Source organism: Oncorhynchus clarkii, chromosome 28 (assembly GCF_045791955.1).
Source record: "Oncorhynchus clarkii lewisi isolate Uvic-CL-2024 chromosome 28, UVic_Ocla_1.0, whole genome shotgun sequence".
Lineage (NCBI taxonomy): Eukaryota > Metazoa > Chordata > Actinopteri > Salmoniformes > Salmonidae > Oncorhynchus > Oncorhynchus clarkii.
The window spans coordinates 25,855,870-25,877,837 of NC_092174.1; the positions used below are offsets into that span (position 1 = coordinate 25,855,870).

At 41.5% G+C, this 21,968-nt stretch overlaps 1 protein-coding gene across 6 annotated transcripts in view; it reads right to left on the reverse strand.

Annotated features, from left to right (window-relative positions):
- Positions 1 to 21,968, reverse strand: part of LOC139387030 (zinc finger protein 521-like) — a 174,488-nt gene that overhangs the window by 151,638 nt on the left and 882 nt on the right. For 2 of the 6 annotated variants that reach the window (XM_071132992.1, XM_071132993.1), the window contains exons 1-2: positions 21,917 to 21,968; positions 9,694 to 9,750 (exon numbers count right to left, since the gene is read on the reverse strand). The exon at positions 21,917 to 21,968 is cut by the window's right edge. In XM_071132992.1, coding sequence (XP_070989093.1) covers positions 9,694 to 9,750; positions 21,917 to 21,956 — 97 coding nt within the window. In that variant the 5' untranslated portion in view covers positions 21,957 to 21,968. The remainder of the gene's footprint in view (positions 1 to 9,693; positions 9,751 to 21,916) is intronic. The other 4 variants (XM_071132996.1, XM_071132998.1, XM_071132995.1 and 1 more) reach the window with 3 other exon arrangements.

Genomic DNA, 21,968 nt, shown 5'->3' on the forward strand with positions numbered 1-21,968 from the left:
TCATCCATTTTCCTGTCTGTTAAGGTGCATTGACATTTATCCCCCTGGACCTCCCACCTTTATATTATTGAATATTTCTGCTCTTAAATATTTATAATCTTTTAATTGATGTTTTCCTCTCTGCTCCCTTCACCCCCACCAGGGAACCAGAAGGACACCAGCAGAGCCGGGCCCCCCATGTCCCCTCACGGGCCTCCCACTGAGCACTGAGAGAGACAGGTGGGGCCACTTTGGCCATGGGGAGAGGGGAAGGAGAGGAGGGAGAAATTAAGGGAGGCGGGGGCTGGGGAGAGATAGAGATGGGGAAAGAGAGAAAGAAACCGAGAGAGAAAAAGAGATATTGAGAAAAGTACAGTACAGTACAGTGGAGCGAGAGAAAGTGAGTTTTCGAGAGGTAGACATAATTTGGCTGACACTATAGGTCTTTAAATGCTACACTGGAGGGGTCTCGAATATTTCTAAATCAAATTCATTCAAATCCATCCGAAACATAAAGGTTGAAGACATGGCAATAAAAATGACCCCGGGGTGGTGCCATGCTTTCTCCTGCTCCTGCTACGTCTCTACTGTACTGTACGTCTAGTTCCATAAGGTTCAATGGGAGTCCTTCTGTTCAACCATCTCCATACTCATTTTCTCTCATTTCCAAGAGAGTAAGATCGTGTGGATGGTCCCTCTCTCCTCAGCCCTCCCCTCCCTCATTTGCCATGCTACCCCTCCCACCATCAACCCCCAAGTTCAAATTAAGAATTTATTTTAACCAGCGAGCAGCTTCTGTCGACACATATCGGCAGGCCTGATCAAAGGCAAGCTCCTTTATCAGAGTGAGGAGGGCTGTCAGAAATAGGACATTAAGATTGAAAAACCCTTCACACGGATGCTGCCGCCCGCCTGCCACCTCATTATTAAAAAATCCTCAAACTTTATTTTTTTCAGAGAGAGAAGAGCGGGAGAGCTCTCACAATATAGGTCACACTGCCAGCCACATTACAGTACATTCTAATGCCACATGTGAATTCCTCCGAACGTATCTATGTACAGTAACTATCCTCTCCTCTCCTCCTCTATGTGGCTGCATGGAAATTGGGGTCCCTCCACTTAGCCCATCAAATCCACTGATCACAGATCATTAAAGACTTAACTTGATCTATCTCTGAGACTCTGAGAGCAGAGAGATCAACTGATACCACATTATTAAAGATAATCAGGTGTTAACATTGAGAGGCTACTGTACTGTATTTCTTCAGCAGATCTATGGTCAGATCATAATACAATGAGATCCGATTCATAATTAAGTCTGGATGGCTTGCTTATTTTACTGTGTCTGAGCTCTTTGGATGTAAACTAAGCAAAAAAAGGAAACGTCACTATTTGTCAAAGAAAATTTGTACATTTGCAATAAATTCTGAGATCTTCATTGTAAAGGGATTAAACACTGTTTCCCAAGCTTGTTAAATGAACCATAAACAATTAATGAACATCCACCTGTGGAACAGTCATTAAGACACTAACAGCTTACAGACGGTAGGCAATTAAGGTCACAATTATGAAAACTTAGGACACTAAAGAGGCCTTTCTACTGATGCTGAAAAACACCAAAGGAAATGAGGACTGCAGATGTGGCCAGGGCAATAAATTACAATGTCCGTACTGTGAGACGCCTAAGACAGCGCTACCGAGAGACAGGATGGACAGCTGATCGTCCTCGCAGTGGCAGACCACGTGTAACAACACCTGCACAGGATCAGCACGTCCGAACATCACACCTGCAGGACAGGTACAGGATGGCAACAACAACTTCCCGAGTTACACCAGGAACGCACAATCCCTCCATCAGTGCTCAGACAGTCCGCAATAGGCTGAGAGAGGCTGGACTGAGGGCTTGTAGGCCTGTTGTAAGGCAGGTCCTCACCAGACATCACCGGCAACAACGTGGGCACAAACCCACCATTGCTGGACCAGACAGGACTGGGAAAAAGTGCTCTTCACTGACGAGTCGCGGTTATGTCTCACCAGGGGTGATGGTCGGAATCACGTTTATCGTCAAAGGAATGAGCGTTACACCGAGGCCTGTACTCTGGAGTGGGATAATAAATTAACGATTTAATTTGATTGCTTTTCTGATTTCCGTGACAAGGTTGCCTGCTGCTAGCAAGGCATAATGCTATGCTAGGCTATGATAAACTTACACAAATGCTTGTCTAGCGTTGGCTGTAAAGCATATTTTGAAAATCTGAGATGACAGGGTGATTAACAAAAAGCTAAGCTGTGTTCCAACATATTTCACTTGTGATTTTCATGAATAGGAAGATTTTCTAGGAAGATTTATGTCCGTTGCGTTATGCTAATTAGTGTCAGATGATGACAACGGTCCCATTCACGGGATGGGGTGTCACTACAGGTTAAGGATAATATCACCTCAACCTTACCGGTCACCCTAAACCCACTTCAATTTGCTTACCGCCCCAATAGATCCACAGACGATGCAATTCCCTTCGCACTGCACACTGCCCTAACCCATCTGGACAAGACGAATACCTATGTAAGAATTCTGTTCATTGACCATAGCTCAGCCTTCAACACCATAGTACGCTCCAAGCTCATCATTAAGCTCAGGACCCTGGGTCTGAACCCCGCCCTGTGCAACTGGGTCCTGGACTTCCTGACGGGCCGCCCCTATGTGGTGAAGGTAGGAAACAACACCTCCATTTTGCTGATCCTCAACACACAAGGGTGCATGCTCTACAAGGGTGCATGCTCAGCCCCCTCCTGTACTTACTGTTCACCCATGACTGCGTGGCCATGCACACCTCCAACCCAATCATCAAGTTTGCAGACAACACAACAGTAGTAGGCCTGATTACCAACATTGACAAGACAGCCTACAGGGAGGAGGTGAGCGCCCTGGCGTAATGGTGCCGGGAAAATAACCTCTCCCTCAACGGCAACAAAATGAAGGAGCTGACCGTTGACTTCAGGAAACAGCAGAGGGAGCACGCCCCTATCCACATCGACAGGTGGAGGAGTGGAGGAGGTGAAAAGCTTCCTATTCCTAGGCGTACACATCACTGACGATCTGAAATGTTCCACCCACACAGACAGTGTGGTGAAGAACGCGCAACAGAGCCTCTTCAATCCCAAGTGGCTGAAGAAATTCGGCTTGGCTCCTCAGACCATTGTCATCAAAATCTTACACAGGGACACCTGAAGTCAATCTTACATTAATCATTGTTTACTATCAGCACGCTGGAGAGGTTCCAACCAACTCAATGCACCATGTACACATGATGATCAGGAGCTATTACGGGGCATTTCCGTTAGTTCCCTTATATACAGGTTACAGACACGTAACATAAGCATAGTTCATAGGGTTGGTTCCGGCATGTGTCGGGCACCGTCTCCTATCTTAAGTTAAAGAACATATTCTGGGCATTCTGCCAGACGGTCCTAAAGAGGAGGTCATGATGGCCCCCCCTCATATCTTTACCAGGCACCGGCAGGAACCAAGGATTGTTAAAGATACCAAACCGATCTACCCAACGCATCACTGGGGGAACACTGCCTGTCCTCCAGGACACCTACAGCATCACTGGAAGGACAAAAAGATTGTCAAGGACATCAACAACCCGAGCCTGTTCACCCCGCTATCATCCAGAAGGCGAGGTCAGTAGAGGTGCAATCAAAGCTCAGACCGAGAGACTGAAAAACAGCTTCTATCTCAAGGCCATCAGACTGTTAAATAGCCGTCACTAGCCGGCTACCACCCGGTTATTCAACCCTGCACCTAAGAGGCTGCTGCCCTATATACATAGACATGGAATCACTGGCCACTTTAATAATGGAACACTAGTCACTTTAATAACGTTTACATACTGCTTTACTCATCTCATATGTACATACTGTATTCTATTCTACTGTATTTTAGTCAATGCCACTCTGACATTGCTCGTCCTAATATTTATATATTTCTTAATTCCATTCTTTTACATTAGTTTCGACATCAGCAGTGAAGAGGTGACTCTGGGATTCTGGCCTTCTAGGTAGAGTTGCAAAGAAAAAGCCATATCTCAGACTGGCCAATAAAAATAAATGATTAAGACGGGCAAAAGAACATAGACACTGGACAGAGGAACTCTGCCTAGAAGGCCAGCATCCCGGAGTCGCCTCATCACTGTTGACATTGAGACTGGTGTTTTGAAGGTACTATTTAATGAAGCTGCCAGTTGAGGACTTATGAGGTGTCTGTTTCTCAAACTAGACACTCCATTGTACTCTTGCTCAGTTGTGCACTGGGGCCTCCCACTCCTCTTTCTATTCTGGTTAGGGCCAGTTTGCGCTGTTCTGTGAAGGGAGTAATTCACAGCTTTATACAAGAGCTTCAGTTCCTTGGCAATTCCTCGCATGGAATAGCCTTCATCTCTCAGAACAAGAATAGACTGACGAATTTCAGAAGAAAGTTCTTTGTTTATGGCCATTTTGAGCCTGTAATCGAACCCACAATCGCTGGTGCTAAAGAAAGTCTAAAGAAAGGCCAGTTTTATTGCTTCTTTAATCAGGACAACAGTTTTCAGCTGTGCTAACATAGTTGCAGAAGGGTTTTCTAATGATCAATTAGCCTTTTAAAATGCTAAACTTTGATTAGCTAACACAACATGCCAATGGAACACAGGAGTGATGGTTGTTGATAATGGGCCTCTGTACGCCTATGTAGATATTCCATTAAAAATCAGCCGTTTCCAGTTACAAAGGTCATTTACAACATTAACAATGTCTACACTGTATTTCTGATCAATTTCCTGTTATTTTAATGGACAAAAAATGTGCTTTTCTTTCAAAAACAAGGACCTTTCTGTGACCCCAAACTTTTGAACCGTAGTGTATGTTGTGAATTGTTAGATACTACTGCTTTGTTGGAGCTATGAACACAAGCATTTCGCTACACCAGAAATAATATATGCTAAATATGTGTATGCGACCAATGAAATTTGATTTGATATTACATTTTTAGATTCACGTGGCCAAACTATTACTGGAGGATGTAGAGCAAACAACCGAAACAACACGGAAGCTTACATGATAAAGAAACCACCACATGTCACAGGTAACACAGGTGGCATCATTCACCATTAAAATCGTTGCACCAAAAGGAATATAAGAACACTAAGGAAAGGAAATCAAAGCGCACGAATGAGAAACATGATTTGATTTCCTCTTTCTTTCTTTCTTTCTTTCTTTCTTTCTTTCTTTCTTTCTCTCTCTCTCTCTCTCTCTCGCTCTCTCTTGCTCTCTCTCTCTCTGAGTGATAATATTGAACGAAGCGCCTTGCCATGCCATTAGTGTAGTCGAACAACAAAGGAAATGAATAATAGAGAATATGGTTTGAGAAGTGCTGGAGTGAAAGAGTCCTTTCCTCTTCCTGCTGTATGAAGCCCTGCAGTGCATTGATCTGGGGCTGCCTCAGCCATCAGCCGACACTATGATGTATACCACTAGCTTGCACTACAGTAAGAGTACATCGCCATCCAGACAACCTCACAGATCTAACACACTCTATTACAGACACACACGCAGGTAAGCATGTACGCCTGTTATAAGAATACAAACACACTAAGACACACACACAGGCACACACACACACCCTTTCTCTTTCATAGACCCAGAGCTTAGTCCACTCCGATTCTAGCTGGAGCAGACACCGTCTTCCACAAAACAGCCCCAACCAGCCACAGCCAGGAGGAGAGAAAGAAAAGCAGATATTAAAGAGAGAAGAAAGAAGGCGGAGCATGTGGTTATAACTCCACACAGGCAGTGACGGCAGTTGTAAAGCCAAGCTGTGGATCTTAAGCCTGTTCCACACTCTCTCTCCGGGTAAAAAGCACTCTGCCTCATTAAACCTTCCATATCATACTGTTCCTGTCCTCTGCACTAGCTAACTAAAATGCTGTCTTTCTTTCTTCTTTACCAGAGACCTATTTTGTTATAATTTACCCCTTTTTCCTATTCTGTTATACATCAAACATGAGTGTGGCGTATAGAATAATAATACAGTAGGTACCTGGCTGTAAGACACAATGAACATACAGGCTCATAGAGGAACACTGCTGGGGGTCTTCTCTTGAGCCAAGCCCTCGACACATCACGTCTGATTTAGGTAGGGGATTATCAAGGGGCTAATGGGTATTGTGACCATGTCAATCACTGATCAGTGGCCTACAAGCATGAATAGAAGCTGATGTATTTTTTTACATCAAAAAGCTCTTGATGGGCAATGGTTTAACTATAAGGCCCTGTAATGTTAGATCTGTCATTTAAATATAAAGGGGTTTAAAAACAATACCGTTCTTGATCATTGGTCCAAAATCATATTTTCTCAAGGCACTATAACAGGTGAAATGACATGAAAGACTAAATGAAAAGTCAAAAATGTGCAGCAAATTATTCAAAACAATAACAATAATCTTGTCCTATATTTTAGCAAATTTCTGCAACTTCTACTAGCATCCTTTACACTGCATCTGACAAGAGGGTTAAAAGAAAATCAGCCATACAAACTCAAATGAGAAAAGTGAGAAATTAATTTGTGTGCCCTCTTGATTTCTCCACAGGCAGACATCGATCAAGTCGCTGCTGTCTCCCCTAACTCAGGAGATGGCGTCTAGAGGGAGGAGGCGGGGGAAGAAGGTGTGGAGGAGAGGAGAGGAGAGGAGAGAGAGGCGTGTGTGCGTGTGTCTGAGGAGGTCATTGTAATCAGGGGCTCTCATTAGCCCGCCATTGGCTGTGGATGACAGGAGGTGTCCCAGGGAACCAGGGGAAACAGGAGCTCATAAGCCCAGCGCTTCATCTACTGCCGCTGGGCTGGCTGAGGACGAAGCCTGCCTCTCTCCCCAACCAACTCCCAGATATACGGAGTATGACTCTCCCCAAACAACACCTAGACATACAGAGCCTGCTTCTCTACCAAACACCAACAAACACCCAGACATCAATACAAAACACTACAGCCGTAGACTAGACTGGTATGGGCCTGGTGCTCTTGCCTTATGCACAAGACTGTTTTACACAGAGATGGCAGAGGAAGACAGGTAAATACTGAACAGACACATATACACTAGGAGGGGACTGAAGAAAAGAGACTTAACTCTCTTACACAAAACCAATAAAACAACTCATCCACACAGACATACTGTAGTAAAACAGCCCTTGTGTTTCCCGTTTCTGCATTTCTCTCTGTCTGAAGGGGCCCAGAGAGGGAGAGGGAGGTGTGCAAACGCTACTGGACTCACTACAGTGCTAGGTGCCAGGCAGTGTGTGTGACTGTGTGAGTACCCAGGGTCCCCAACCTGCTGGGCAAAGCCATCCATATCAGGTTTAAAATAACCACAAATGAGACTTAACCTTTAGCAGACAAATGAAATGAAAGAATGGTCGCGAGGTGGATGCGATCAGTAGCAGGCCTCATTCATAGGGGGCTCTCTGTGAGCCTGACCTGGATTACTGCTCTGTTCCTGGAGGGCCTATGGTGAATGCCACACCAGCAGACAGGACACATTCATCTGCTCTATGAGCTCTATTCTACCTCTATCAGGGGTTCGGAAACAAAGACGTGAACACACACACATACAGTTGAAGTCAGAAGTTGACATACATTAAAACTCATTTTTCAACCACTCCACAAATGTCTTGTTAACAAACTATAGTTTTCGCATGTCGGTTAGGACATCTACTTTGTGCATGATACAAGTCATTTTTTCAACAATTGTTTACAGACAGATTATTTCACTTATAATTCACTGTATCACAATTCTAGTGCGTCAGAAGTTTACATACACTAAGTTGACTGTGCCTATAAACATCTTGGAAAATTCCAGAAAATTATGTTGCGGCTTTAAAAGCTTCTGATAGGCAAAAGTACATAATTTGAGTCAATTGGAGGTGTACCTGTGGATGTATTTCAAGGCCTACCTTCAAACTCAGTGCCTCTTTGCTTGAAATCATGGGAAAATCAAAAGTAATCAGCCAAGACCTCAGCAAAAAGATTGTAGACCTCCACAAGTCTGGTTAATCCTTGGGAGCAATTTCCAAATGCCTGAAGGTACCACGTTCATCTGTACAAACAATAGTACGCAAGTATAAACACTGTGGGACCACGCAGCCGTCACACCGCTCAGGAAGGAGACGCGTTCTGTCTCCTAGAGATGAACGTACTTTGGTGTGAAAAGTGCAAATCAATCCCAGAACAACAGCAAATAACCTTTTGAAGATGCTGGAGGAGACAGGTACAAAATGATCTATACCCACAGTAAAACAAGTCCTATATCGACATAACCTGAAAGGCAACTCAGCAAGGAAGAAGCCACTGCTCCAAAACCACCATAAAAAAGCCAGACTATGGTTTGCAACTGCACATGGGGACAAAGATCGTACTTTTTGGAGAAATCTCCTCTGGTCTGATGAAACAAAAATACAACTGTTTGGCCATAATGACCATTGTTATATTTGGAGGAGAAAGGGGGAGGCTTGCAGGCCGAAGACACCATCCCAACCGTGAATCACAGAGGTTGCAGCGTCATGTTGTGGAGGTGCTTTGCCACAGGAGGGACTGGTGCACTTCACAAAATAGATGGCATCATGAGGATGTAAAATTATGTGGATATATTGAAGCAACATCTCAAGACATCAGTCAGGAAGTTAAAGCTTGGTCACAAATGGGTCTTCCAAATGGACAATGACCCCAAGCATACTTCCAAAGTTGTGGCAAAATGGCTTAAGGACAACAAAGTCAAGGTATTGGAGTGGCCATCACAAAGCCCTGACCTCAACCCTATAGACGATTTGTGGGCAGAACTGAAAAAGTGTGTACGAGCAAGGATCCTACAAAACTGACTCAGTTAAAAAGGCTCTGTCAGGATGAATGGGCCAAAATTCACCCAACTTATTTTACCTTTATTTAACTAGGCAGTTAAGAACAAATTCTTATTTTCAATGAAGGCCTAGGAACAGCGGGTGTTGTCAGTTCGGGGGTTTGAACTTGCAACCTTCCGGTTACTAGTCCAACTCTCTAACCACTAGGCTACCCTGCCGCCCCATTGTGGGAAGCTTGTGGAAGGCTACCCAAAACGTTTGACCCAAGTTAAGCAATTTAAAGGCAATGCTACCAAATACTAATTGAATTGAGTGTATGTAAACCTCTGACCCACTGGGAATGTGATGAAAGAAATAAAAGCTGGAATAAATCATTCTCTCTTCTATTATTCTGGCATTTCACATTCCTAAAAGAAAGTGATGATCCTAACTGACCTAAGACAGGGAATTAAATGTCAGGAATTGTGAAAAACTGAGTTTAAACGTATTTGGCTAAGGTGTATGTAAACTTCCGACTTCAACTGTACCCCCCCCCCCCCCCCCCCCACACACACACACACACACACACACACACACACAAACAAACAGGCATGTATACAATATACACACAACGCATGCATTTTACAGCATTTGATAAAAATGCTCTCTCAAACAGACATGCGTGCCTGCACGGGCACTCGCACACACACGCACACACAAACACACACACAGGTGAGCAAACACACAAGGAGCAGTAACATATCTTAATGGTTGAAACACACTTCATTCCATAGATCACACGCACGCTCCACTTTCCAGACCCCAATTATGAAATATGAAATGGAGCATTACCGCTCGGAATGGCAGTCTGCCCAGGACTGTGCTGCTCCTCTATCACATTGTCTTCTACTGCCAGAAAGAAAGAGAGAGAGGGGGAAGAAGCGATTAACAGCAAGAAACCAAAAACAAGTTTCCACTTGTCAGACACACTGAGACTTTCTTTTCCCTTTTTTCTACACTATCTTTTTTATATTTATTATTTACTGCATGGAAACTCCAGGAGATTTCAACAGCTCAACCTGTTTTTTTATTTTTATTTTATTTCACCTTTAACCAGGTAGGCCAGTAGAGAACAAGTTCTCATTTACAAACTCGACCTGGCCAAGATAATACCAAGCAGTGCGACAAAAACAACAACATAGAGTTACACATTGGATAAACAAACGTACAGTCAATAACACAATAGAAAAATCTATGTACAGTGTGTGTAAATGTATTAAGATTAGGGAGGTAAGGCAATAAATAGGCCACAATGGCGAAATAATTACAATTTAGCATTATCACTGGAGAGATAGATGTGCAGATGATGTGCAAGTAGAGATACTGGGGTGCAAAAGATCAAAAAATAAAAATAACAATATGGGGATGAGGTAGTTGGGTGTGCTATTTACAGATGGGTTGTGTACAGGTACAGTGATCAGTAAGCTGCTCTGACAGCTGATGCTTAAAGTTAGAGAGGGAGATATAAGTCTCCAGCTTCAGTGATTTCTGCAATTCTGGGGTTTGGGAATCCACAAGCCTTTCATGTGTATGAGGTTCGGCAACAAGGTAGGCAACCTCCCACGTAAATAACATATTGGACTGAGTAATGACATTATGATTCATGAAATTCTCCCAAGAAACCCTCTCCCAACATCAACAGTGACAAACTGAAAAACACCTTGATGACTGCATTAGTGAGAGGATATCTCTGAGACAAAATAAAACCCCATGTATTAGACAGAAGATATAGATAAATAACACATTTAGACTAAAATGGTACTGTCACAGCATTAATCTAGAATTTTGGATCGTGTGTTGCAGTGGTCTAAGGCACTGCATCGCAGTGGTGTCACTACAGATCCGGATTTGATCCCGGGCTGTATCACAACCGGCCGTGATCGGGAGTCCCATAGGGCGGGGCACATTTGGACCAGCGTCGTCCGGGTTAGGGGAGGGTTTGGCCGTTGTTGTAAATAATAATTTGTTCTTAACTGACTTGCCTAGTTAAATAAAGGTTTTTGGGGGTATGATATTTATTCCTCTGTAACTTTCTCACACATCATTACTCACAATTCATTCAGGACAACGGCCTACAATGCCAGCCATTATCAATATATTTCTGAAGTGATATTTGGCTGTACAGGCTAGCATAAGGGACAAGAAGTACGTAGCCACAACGAGGTATGTTTTTAGAAAAGTCAGCTAACCTTCTAAGCTACCTTGGTATATCTAGCTAGTTAACGTTCTCTCATGATTATAAAGACTACAAAATGTTAATAAAAACAGCATATTTTATTGACCTAAAAGTTAGCTGTTTTAGCCCAGTCGCTAGCTTATGCAGGGTCAGTGATACATAGAGCAACCATGTACTGTCTATCTATGGGAACAACTGCAATTATTTTGCAAGCAACATTGCTACAATTTATAAAATAACATTTCATTAACCTCATAAAATGTTATCTGTAATGCTCATCTCCTGTAGCCTAATTGACATCTCCTTATTTCCATATGGTACCTAAATTACAAGGGTTAGATGTGCACTAAACAACTGTACATGCTAGCACTTAAAAAGCATATACAAAATCTGGTATATACTGTACATTGTCTACTGGTATCATTTAAAATTGAGAACATATATCTCAACATGTAAACAATATGTGAGTTTACTGCCCATAAGGCCAGTAATGCCATCATTTTTTAAATGTATTTAACCTTTTAACTATACATGTCAGTTAAGAACAAATTCTTATTTACAATGATGCGCCGCCCTATAGGACTCCCAATTACTTCCGGTTGTGATACAGCCTGGAATCAAACCAGGGTCATTAGACATACATCATACTGTAGGCCTATGGCTGCATTAGTGATGCATGCCATATGATAATGTGCAAAATGGATTCACATAGCTGATATACTGAGAGAGTGACAATCAAATAAAACAGATTGGTGATCTTACAACTAGACAAAAAGGAAATGTTCATTTGAGAATACAACACAGAAACACAGACACATTAGAGACAGAACCCCTCTTTATTGCAGGATTGTGATGATTAATCAACATTGACACTAGTTCATTTTGAATAATAGTTTAACAGTTAAAACAAGTTTAAACACTTCACTTCAAAGAATCAACACTTCAAAATGTACAAATAAGCTAAGTCATATGTAAAGATTAGACATTTTAGTGTAAACAACAATAGATACTTGAGTAGTAACAAGTAGGCTATTATTACTAAAGCATAATTTCAGGCAGGGACGCAACTTTCACTGGGAACGGGGGTGACATGTCCCCCCACATTCTGAAATGGCAGTTTTACCATTGGAATGTGATACAAAACGAAGCAATGGTGTGCTTTAGGACCATGCAAACTCCTCCAAGCGGTCGGGTAGGCTGTTTGGAGTGTTTATCCGACTGGATAAAAACATTTAATGATGTCCCCCCACTTATAAAACCAAAGTTGTGCCCCTGCTAGACAGAACCCTGCACTTCCAGCAGACCTCCTGCAGGGTTTGTAATGGTAATAGCGCCAATTGTAATAGGTTTATACATTGTGAGTGATCTTAAACTGTATTTTTTGTATGCAACATTTGCTAACATAGGTAGGCCTACACATACAATATAGGATCTACCCAGTCTCTTGGAATATTCATATGGACCTCTCTCCTCATCTGCAAACAGGCTTTCACAGATTTCCTGAGGATAGAAAACATCACAAACAAACAAACAGGCTTCATTATCCTCAAAATAGACAGCACTGAATATGTTGCTATTATCTCTGTCTTCAAAATGTCCCTCTCTAGGGACTGGAACTGGAGAATATTTTCATAATGTCCTCACACAAAAATACCTGCCCTATCCAGTAGCCTACACTGTTCCTTTACTGACAGCTGAAGCTGGGACCAGAACTGAGTTTGGGAAACGCTGAGCTAGTTGATGACATTTAATTAACTTAGCTAAACAGCTAGCTAGCAGCTCCGTTAAGTTAGCATACAAAGTGACCTACTGTAGCCAGCTAGCTTTTTTACATAAAAACTGTGTTTACTTACTCGAATAGGTTCTTCCACTGCCTCCATTTTTTGGGTCCTTACAAAAGAAAAATAATGGGCAAAAGTGCAGCCAGCAGCCATGTGGATGAATGGAGACGAAGGAAAAAGTACATTTGTCACTAGAGCGGTTTAGAACGTGTTGTGACATTTGACTTTCCCAGCGTAGTCCTCTTTCAATTTCAACAAATATAAATCATAGACTGCCGGCCACACTTGACAACTTTAAAACTAGCATAGGTAACAACTACCCGGACAGAAAACAGTGACGCACATATCACACCACCCCCACAGAAGATGAGTTAGAAAACTATTTTGGAACATTCAAACCATTTTTGCAATACAAAAAGTCCAAGGGAGGCATGACAACGATATGATTTTAGAGATATGGCAACGTGAGACTACGGGGATATTAACAATTCATAGGACTATAAGATATAATATTATTTATATTTCATAGTTTTGAAAGACTGTGTTTATATGTATTCATCCAAGGCCAGTTCACACACAACGTGGCATATTTGTGCAATTTTGAGGTTTCATTTGTCAGAGTATGACTGTGCATTCAGATCAGCCCCCAGTCAGTCAGTGATAGGTAACTGGTCGCTTGTCATAGGAGTGATGGTTTGATCAGCGTTAAGATTAATTAATTAGCTACACTACATGGCAATTAACCCTTATTTGATACAATGTGATATTGGTCTTGACAAAAATAACTTTATCTTGATGAGGCCTGATTTTTTTTCACGTGGGCACTGTTTTGAACTGGGTGACGGTGGGGGGGAGAGAGTTCCTTGCAGCTTGTCAAATACAGGGAACTAAATGTATTTTAGCAGCGGGAAGAGAACTAAAGACTCTCCCACCTGTTCCCTGTGAAATTAGGGTCTCACCAAGGACTTCTGATGCCTCGCTGTTCCTCCCCTGCAGTTGAAATGCATTCTCCATTATGCCTTCTCCATCTAGCCTTTCATTTCCCTTCAGCAGAGAGAAAGGGGTGTCTGACAGGACCTCCCAGCAGGGGGAGAGTGGCAGTGTGACTGCCAACACCAGAAACCAGCTAGTGACACTTTTAAACAAAGGCACCAAATATCCTGTACTTTGTATAATTAAGACAAGGATCTTATGGTGGTGAGCAACTTATTCTCAAGTGAGCTGGAGTCAATGTAGAGAGTGGTGTCAAACCTCGCTGGAGAATCAAGAGGTAACGCGAGAGATAGGAGTGGCAATGTCTCCTTCACTTGCCGGAACCGCTGGCCGATATTGAACAAGAATTTCCGTAAAGGAGATCCTCTTCAAAGCTGTCTTTATGACATGCCATGTTTAGGAAATGTGTTTCATTCCACAAAAGGAAGAACAATAGATCTGCACTCCTACCAGAGTTAATCACACACCATTTATCCAATTTGTGAGAATACAAAAGTCCTCTGAACTCTGTTAGGTAATTTGTTAAACACATCACTAAAATGGGAGAGATGAGGAGTGGCAGATGAACGCAATGTTGAATGTGTCCCCATAGAGCACCGTAAATAGAGAACTGTGTCTCTGTATCTTTCCGTCTCACCAGTGCAGAAGCCTCGCCTCGTCCTGTGGAGACATACAGGCCTTAGAGAGTGAGCCTGAGTCCCTGTGAATCTAATGAGTTTATCCAGCTGTGTTGAGCACCTTGCATCCAGGATCATTTAAATGGACCTGGATAGAGGGGGATCCTAATAAATCCCCCATGGTTTGTACAGAGATTGGTTGGGTGGAAGGATTGTGTGTGTGTGTGTGTTTGGAGGAGAGCTGGAGTTTTTGTTTTGATTACTGTCCCTGTTGGCGAGATAAGGGAGTTGAGGCAGAAAATTCCATTTTAGAATGCCATCAGAACTTATCCATTACAGCAGCATCAGCCATGATTTGATGGTTTGTCACCACTGTGAACTTATTAAAAAATGACAAACCAAGCCATTTTTGTTCTTGATGTAAATTCCTTTTTATTTCCATCACTCCATGGGATGTTTCAGTGGATTTGACAGGTGCTACCTAGGTGCGCTATTGGTCATCCGAGCTAACCTGTCAGACATGCAAATAATTTACCCATAGTATTTCTCCAACAATGACAACTCAGCAACGATCAAATACACATTTCATCAGCCATTGATGCAATACTCAATGAGAAATGAATAATAATACCCCTGACTCATTTAATGAATATATACTACAGCTGCCTGATAACCATCTCAACGAGATGGTAGCTGGTCGGCTGCTGAAGTGATATTCTGTTTGTCTGCTCGTATAATATTGAAGTGATATATATTATAATATAATAACATATTATACGAGCAGACATAATAATATATTATAATATAATAATATATTATACGAGCAGACAAACAGAATATCACATCAGTTAATACATTTTTGACAAGGTACATTGTAAAACTCTGCCAGTGACACACTGTTTTTATTATTATGCTGCAATGTTGTGTTGATACAACATACACATGGGACCAAATCAACACTGCTCCTTTGATTTTATACATGTAACAGAAATAATGTCATCTGACTACAAGTGTTGTAGCATCGAAGGTCCGCTGATTAACATATACAATCCAACACAAAGTCATTTAGGAGAGATTGGCAATCCCCTGGCAAGAATCAATCCTTCAACATGTCATCTACAAATGAATTACCAACCAATAAATACAAACCCAAAGAATAAGACTCATGGCCATATGTCCTCAATAAAAGCAATATGGTGAAATGTCTCTTAGAAATCATGTAGAAAACACAACACAATCTAATGAAGAAGTGAACGGGCAAAACACAACACAATCTAATGAAGAAGTGAACGGGCAAAACCCAACACAATCTAATGAAGAAGTGAACGGGCAAAACACAACACAATCTAATGAAGAAGTGAACGAGCAAAACACAACACAATCTAATGAAGAAGTGAACGGGCAAAACACAACACAATCTAATGAAGAAGTGAACAGGCAAAACACAACACAATCTAAAGAAGAAGTGAACGGGCAAAACACAACACAATCTAATGAAGAAGTGAACGAGCAAAACACAACACAATCTAATGAAGAAGTGAACGAGCAAAACACAACACAATCTAATGAAGAAGTGAACGGGCAAAACACAACACAATCTAATGAAGAAGTGAACGAGCAAAACACAACACAATCTAATGAAGAAGTGAACGGGCAAAACACAACACAATCTAATGAAGAAGTGAACGAGCAAAACACAACACAATCTAGCGAAGATGGGAACGGGTAAAACACAACACAATCTAATGAAGAAGTGAACGGGCAAAACACAACACAATCTGAGTATCACTTGCTTTAATCCATCAAATGAATTCCTGTTGCGTGAAAGGCTGTAAGGCCATAAGTAAAGAGGCTGTGTGTGTGTGTGTGTGTGTGTGTGTGTGTGTGTGTGTGTGTGTGTGTGTGTGTGTGTGTGTGTGTGTGTGTGTGTGTGTGTGTGTGTGTGTGTGTGTGTGTGTGTGTGTGTGTGTGAGAGAAGAAGGACTGCTAGACACACACACACACACACATGCAAAGCCCTGCATCTCTGTTCCTGGATATGCGAGCGGTGAGTAGCAGCGGGATTCATCTGGTTGGTTACAGTGAGCTTGGACATTACAATGTGGAGCACAATGGCTGTGTAATCGGCCCTGACTGACCGGGAAGGAGACACTCGCCACAGGGACTACAACTCAATTTAGCTGGGGTCACCAGGTCAAACCTCCTCAATTAGTGCTGGGGGAGAGGAGGGGAGAGGACACAAACTGCCCATGAATAACTTTCTTAATGAGCATTATTTGAACTGCTGCTGATTAGGGTCATAAATAATTTGCAATGGAGGAGCCATGTGTTAATCATACACTGTAATGTTTGTAATCCTTCATGTATTATTATAATGTTATAATGTAAACACATATGAATAGTCATTCTGAAGTAGTTTGAAATTGAATAATACCTTATTGAAAATAATAATACTATCAATGGATAAATAATCATACTAATGTATTATTTTATATTATGTTCATATTTATTAAACAAAAATAATAATACTTTATGTATTTTATTCAAACAAATTTGTCAGGAAATCAATCATTGAGAGCAGATCGGGGAGGCACCATCTCCCAGCAGACAGACAAGCCATGACAACAGGAGAGACACACGCCATGAAATAAAAGTAGATATCGGCCAGCTCCCGTGGCACCCAGACAGGCCCGGCACAACTCACTGAGCCCCAGCCTCCAGCACATCAAGAACACTGACAGCCATGTTAATGGGATTTCTATGGCTCCATCATCATTTCCTTAATGATAATACTAACCATATTTTTGTGTCACATTAGAAAAGTGTTAATGGGTGTTATATCACAGATCATTAATTGTAAAAATTAAAATAAAATAATGTAAAAAATATTGGGAGCTTATTAATAAAGTAGAAATGGCATTAGAGCTTGCTAGAGTTTAAAGTAGAGGAAAATAAAATAGAGTGAATAGCATATCTACTCTGTCTCTCACTTTAATCATTAAAAGCAAATGAGTGCAGCTCTTATTGCATTTTTTTATAATTATGAATACATACTGAATAATTATTTTTCATTAATATTCGCAACAACAAAACTCTAAAGCTCAAGTACTGTATGGCCTAGTTGCAATCACTTGGTTTAAATTAGGTACTGTAAATTTGGTTTGCAAATCGAAAAAAGTGGCTATGGATCCACAGAGTGCAGCACATCTGCCTAGTTCCATATTGGCCAGGTTGGACATCAATAAATGCATCGATACTGGACTAGAGATGGAGACATGGTTTAACTATGGTTGAACTCTCAACATTTGCACCACTTTAAATGAACCCCTCTAATATGATAACAATAAAGCCTGAACGTCAATGACCTGAAATCAAATTAAATCTGACTGTTAATTAAGCCAAAACAGGGTTATTTTTGACACAGCCTATATGACACAGACGATCTATGTTAGCTGTTGATTTCATAGCATTTCCTTGACTGTAAGAAGCATACTATTTCCATTGCTTCAATGCCAAGCCAATTCCCAGAGTTCACTCATGTGGTGATGGAACTCATCTTGTGATAAACATCATATATTTAAGGTGTATATGACATGACAACGATTTCATCATACTCTGCTATACATTAACTAAATGGTGCAGAAAATAAATGTATGTATGCAGACGACAGCTACCCTGGAAATATAGTTTTCAGCCAATGAAGACAGAGGAGTGGGAGAGAGTGCTCTAAGAGAAAATATCAAAACAGTCTCTCTCTCGCGCTCTCTGCTCAGGAGGTCAGTGAGCAACGTGGCAGGCAGTCATATGTTCTGTATGTGCAGAATCTGGACTAGTCTGACTGAGGGATCGTCCTTCTATCCCTCTATCACTGCAGATCACTGTGACTAAACAAGCTTCTGACCCAACACTTCAGCGTTCACATCAAAACAAAATCACGATGCACCCGCCACAGTTTAGAAATGCAGATGGAACAGGATTGAGTAAATGTCAGTGGCGAGGGTGAAGTGTTTGCATATAAGTGAATTATGTACGGTCTTGTCCTGTGCCATCTATTCCCCTAAGCATTAACGGCGCCGGCTACTTCTCTCAGACTTAATTGAAACGGGACTTGTAACGTTGCCCTTTTCCTCAACAGGACCAAAACATAACCTCTGACTCCCTCTAGCATCCAATCGACAGAGAAGTTAAAGGGGGACAGATTCCACAGAGAAAAGAAAGGGGGACAGATTCCATAGACAGAATAAGAAGAAAAAGAGAGGCGACCATCAAGGCTTTATTTTGTCCTCTTTCTTGTAAGCATTTCACTGTAAGGCTACACCTGTTGTATTCGGCACATGTGACAAATACAATTTGATTTGATTTGATTTCTCTCTCTGTACATGCTGTCTCTCAACCTAAGTCAACCGATAGCCTCCGATAGTACACCCCCGTCTCCGGACATGATTGGGATTGACTGTCCCTACATGTGTCATCAGCGTCTGACCTTACTTTTATCAGTCACAGAACAAAGTGTTATTTTACTGTCAGGGTGAGACATGGACATTAACCAGGTCTCTAACCCACACAACACAGTCAATGACACTGTGATCTGAAACTCTGCAATTACAGTCTGAAAGGTAAACTACCTGCAGTAAGAGCTACCATTACATTCAAACACTGACCACTGTCTCTAACCCACACAACCCACACAACACAATCGATGACACTGTGATCTGAAACTCTGCTATTACAGTCTGAAAGGTAAACTACCTAGAGTAAGAGCTACCATTACATTCAAACACTGACCACTGTTTCTAGCCAACACAAGACAACCAATAAATAATACTCTGCTACTACATTCTGAGGGGAAATATAATCTGAAAGACACCACCTAATGCAAACACTGAAACTATGCAGAATCCCCAAAACAGATGAAAAGGAAGGCTGTCTTGTGAACATCAGTATAAGTGTGACTGCGTCCTTACGGATAGAGGTGGACACAAAACAATAAACAACATCTGCCTGCTCTCTTCTGAAAAATCTAGGACGGGTTCACATTTCATTACAACTCTACTTAAAGACAAGACAGTTGTGGAGAACATATGGGAGTAGAAACCGTTTCTGCAACTAAGCTGTTGCATTTGGATTTCAATAGCAATGCAAAAACAAACACTAAATGTCATCACTCAGACAATATTTAAAATATTGCATGCAGTCTCTCTCTGACACATACTGTTTACTCACACACACACACTCAACACACACACACACACACACACACACATACGTACACACACACACGTACACACACACACAGAAGAAATGTGCCTACACACTAAAGAAATGTGCACACACACACACACTTGTAGCACTGCTGGTTCAAACATATAATGTCTAAGTGATTTATCTTTGGAGAATAGAGAATGTCATTTCACCTACAGCATCAAAACCAGTCAATGCCACCAAAGTGTGAGCTGCTGACAAAAACAGAAATCTATCTATAGAGGCGTTGTTTACTGTGAATATAACCAGCAGACACAGACACACTTGAAAAAGTCTGTGACAAGAACAGTGAGATGTGCATGATACACTCACACTCACATTCCCCTCTCTCCTGGGTATTGATTTAAAATGGTCGCTGTAGGAATTTTACCATAGACCATGTAACTATCCTTGGAGATGAAGACTTCCGAGAATGAAAGGGGAGAAAGAAAGAGTCAACAGACCACAAGCTGAGACAGTGAAATTGTGGACAATTATTTGCTGAGCAAAATACAATGCCTGTCAGATGAACTGCAGCTCAACCTCGAACCTCGGCAGCTACCATACCACAAACACTACAGAGAAATACTGTGTGTGTAAAGCTGGCTACTGTAGAACCGTGTAACTGACGGTTATGGATAAAGACATCATTAAAATAAAATAACCGTCATAACTGATTTTGGGGGACATGGACTCTTCACAACGTGATGAAACTTTGTTACTCCTTGCTGAAACAAAAGGTGTTGTTGTAGCAAACAAGTCTCCCAAACGAGTCTCCCCCCTCCCCCACACAATGCAGCAGCAGCGTACATAGAAATAGAACAAATAGAACAGGCTTGGAACCTCTAACCCTGGAAATTTGACTGTAAACTCATGGGTACACTACACTCGCAATAGCTTCCTAATATTGTGATGCAATCATTTCCATGGTAATGTAAAATGTTAATTCAAATTATGTTATATGACGTGGTTCATGCAATGGAAAATATTTTTGGTTTTGTCAGTTAAGCTGAATCAACAAATCCCAGCACATATTGATGGGTGCACTTCCTGCTTTTAGTTCTTGCTTTTACTTCCTGCTTTGCTCCTATGGGCACATTCACAATGGCCGCCTATATGCCATCACTGCCTTGAATGGGGACGGGTGTTCTATTCATTATTTTTCTATGGCAGCACATGCAGTAAGGAGCAGAGGAGAAAATGTGCTTAAATAATTTTTTAAAAATAATAATGCATACATTTTTTTGCTATTCGAACAGTGACCCTGGTCATTTGGCTGGTCAATTACGTCATCCAATATTCCATGACCGTCACAGCCCTATGTGTGTGTATGTGTACGTGTATGTATCTAAGATACCTTTGGTACATATCATAATGTGACCAATTAAGAATAAATTAAGACAAAGTTCATCTCAAATGAATGTGTACAGAGCAAAAATAATGTATCACTTTGGAAACTGAGAGTCTATCAAATAAATACATATCACATGTGGATGTAGTTCTGCTTTATGCTTATAATCATATAATAGCATTCGTTTTAATATAGCACTAATGTGGAATAGATTGTATGAGAAAATCCCCACTATTGACCAATAATGAAAAAGTTATAAAGTAATCTGACAGTTCGTGAAATCTAATTATCAAGGCTCTCAAGGAACAGGTCAAACGCAAAGTAGTACCTTCTAGCTATCAATTTAATCTACTAATCTCCTCCTCCACAAGCACACACTTTATTAAAAATGCTTCCTCCCATTTAATATCAGACTCGCGTCACGTGACACTACAAATCAACCATTCCAGCAGACAGACAGCTCAAGCTCCGAACTTCAGCGTCATTAACAGATCCAGATGGTCCTCAAACTCGCCGCGTTCCATCACATCGCTCGGGGTAGCCTATTCCGTATAGAGCTGTCTCATTTCTCCCCTCTCTAGCTTCCTAAATGTACACAAATTACAATGTTACTACTATACCATGAGGGGTTTTCCTACAAGAAAAATGAATTCGCCAGGCGTTTCCAAATGAGTATGTAAAAAAGGGGAAAATACTTTTAAACGAGAGGGAAATGGTATCTAATCTATGTAAAAACATGAACTCACACTACCGTATACAAGTTGATTTCATCTAAAACGTTAGTTGGTGAATTTGGTTGGTTTCCACACCAACATAGTTTACGATCTTTTTCAGAGGCATCCAACATATCACTTACCTTTCAATGATCTTGGTTTAGCTTGCTTGCGGCGCGACATCCTACAGAAAAC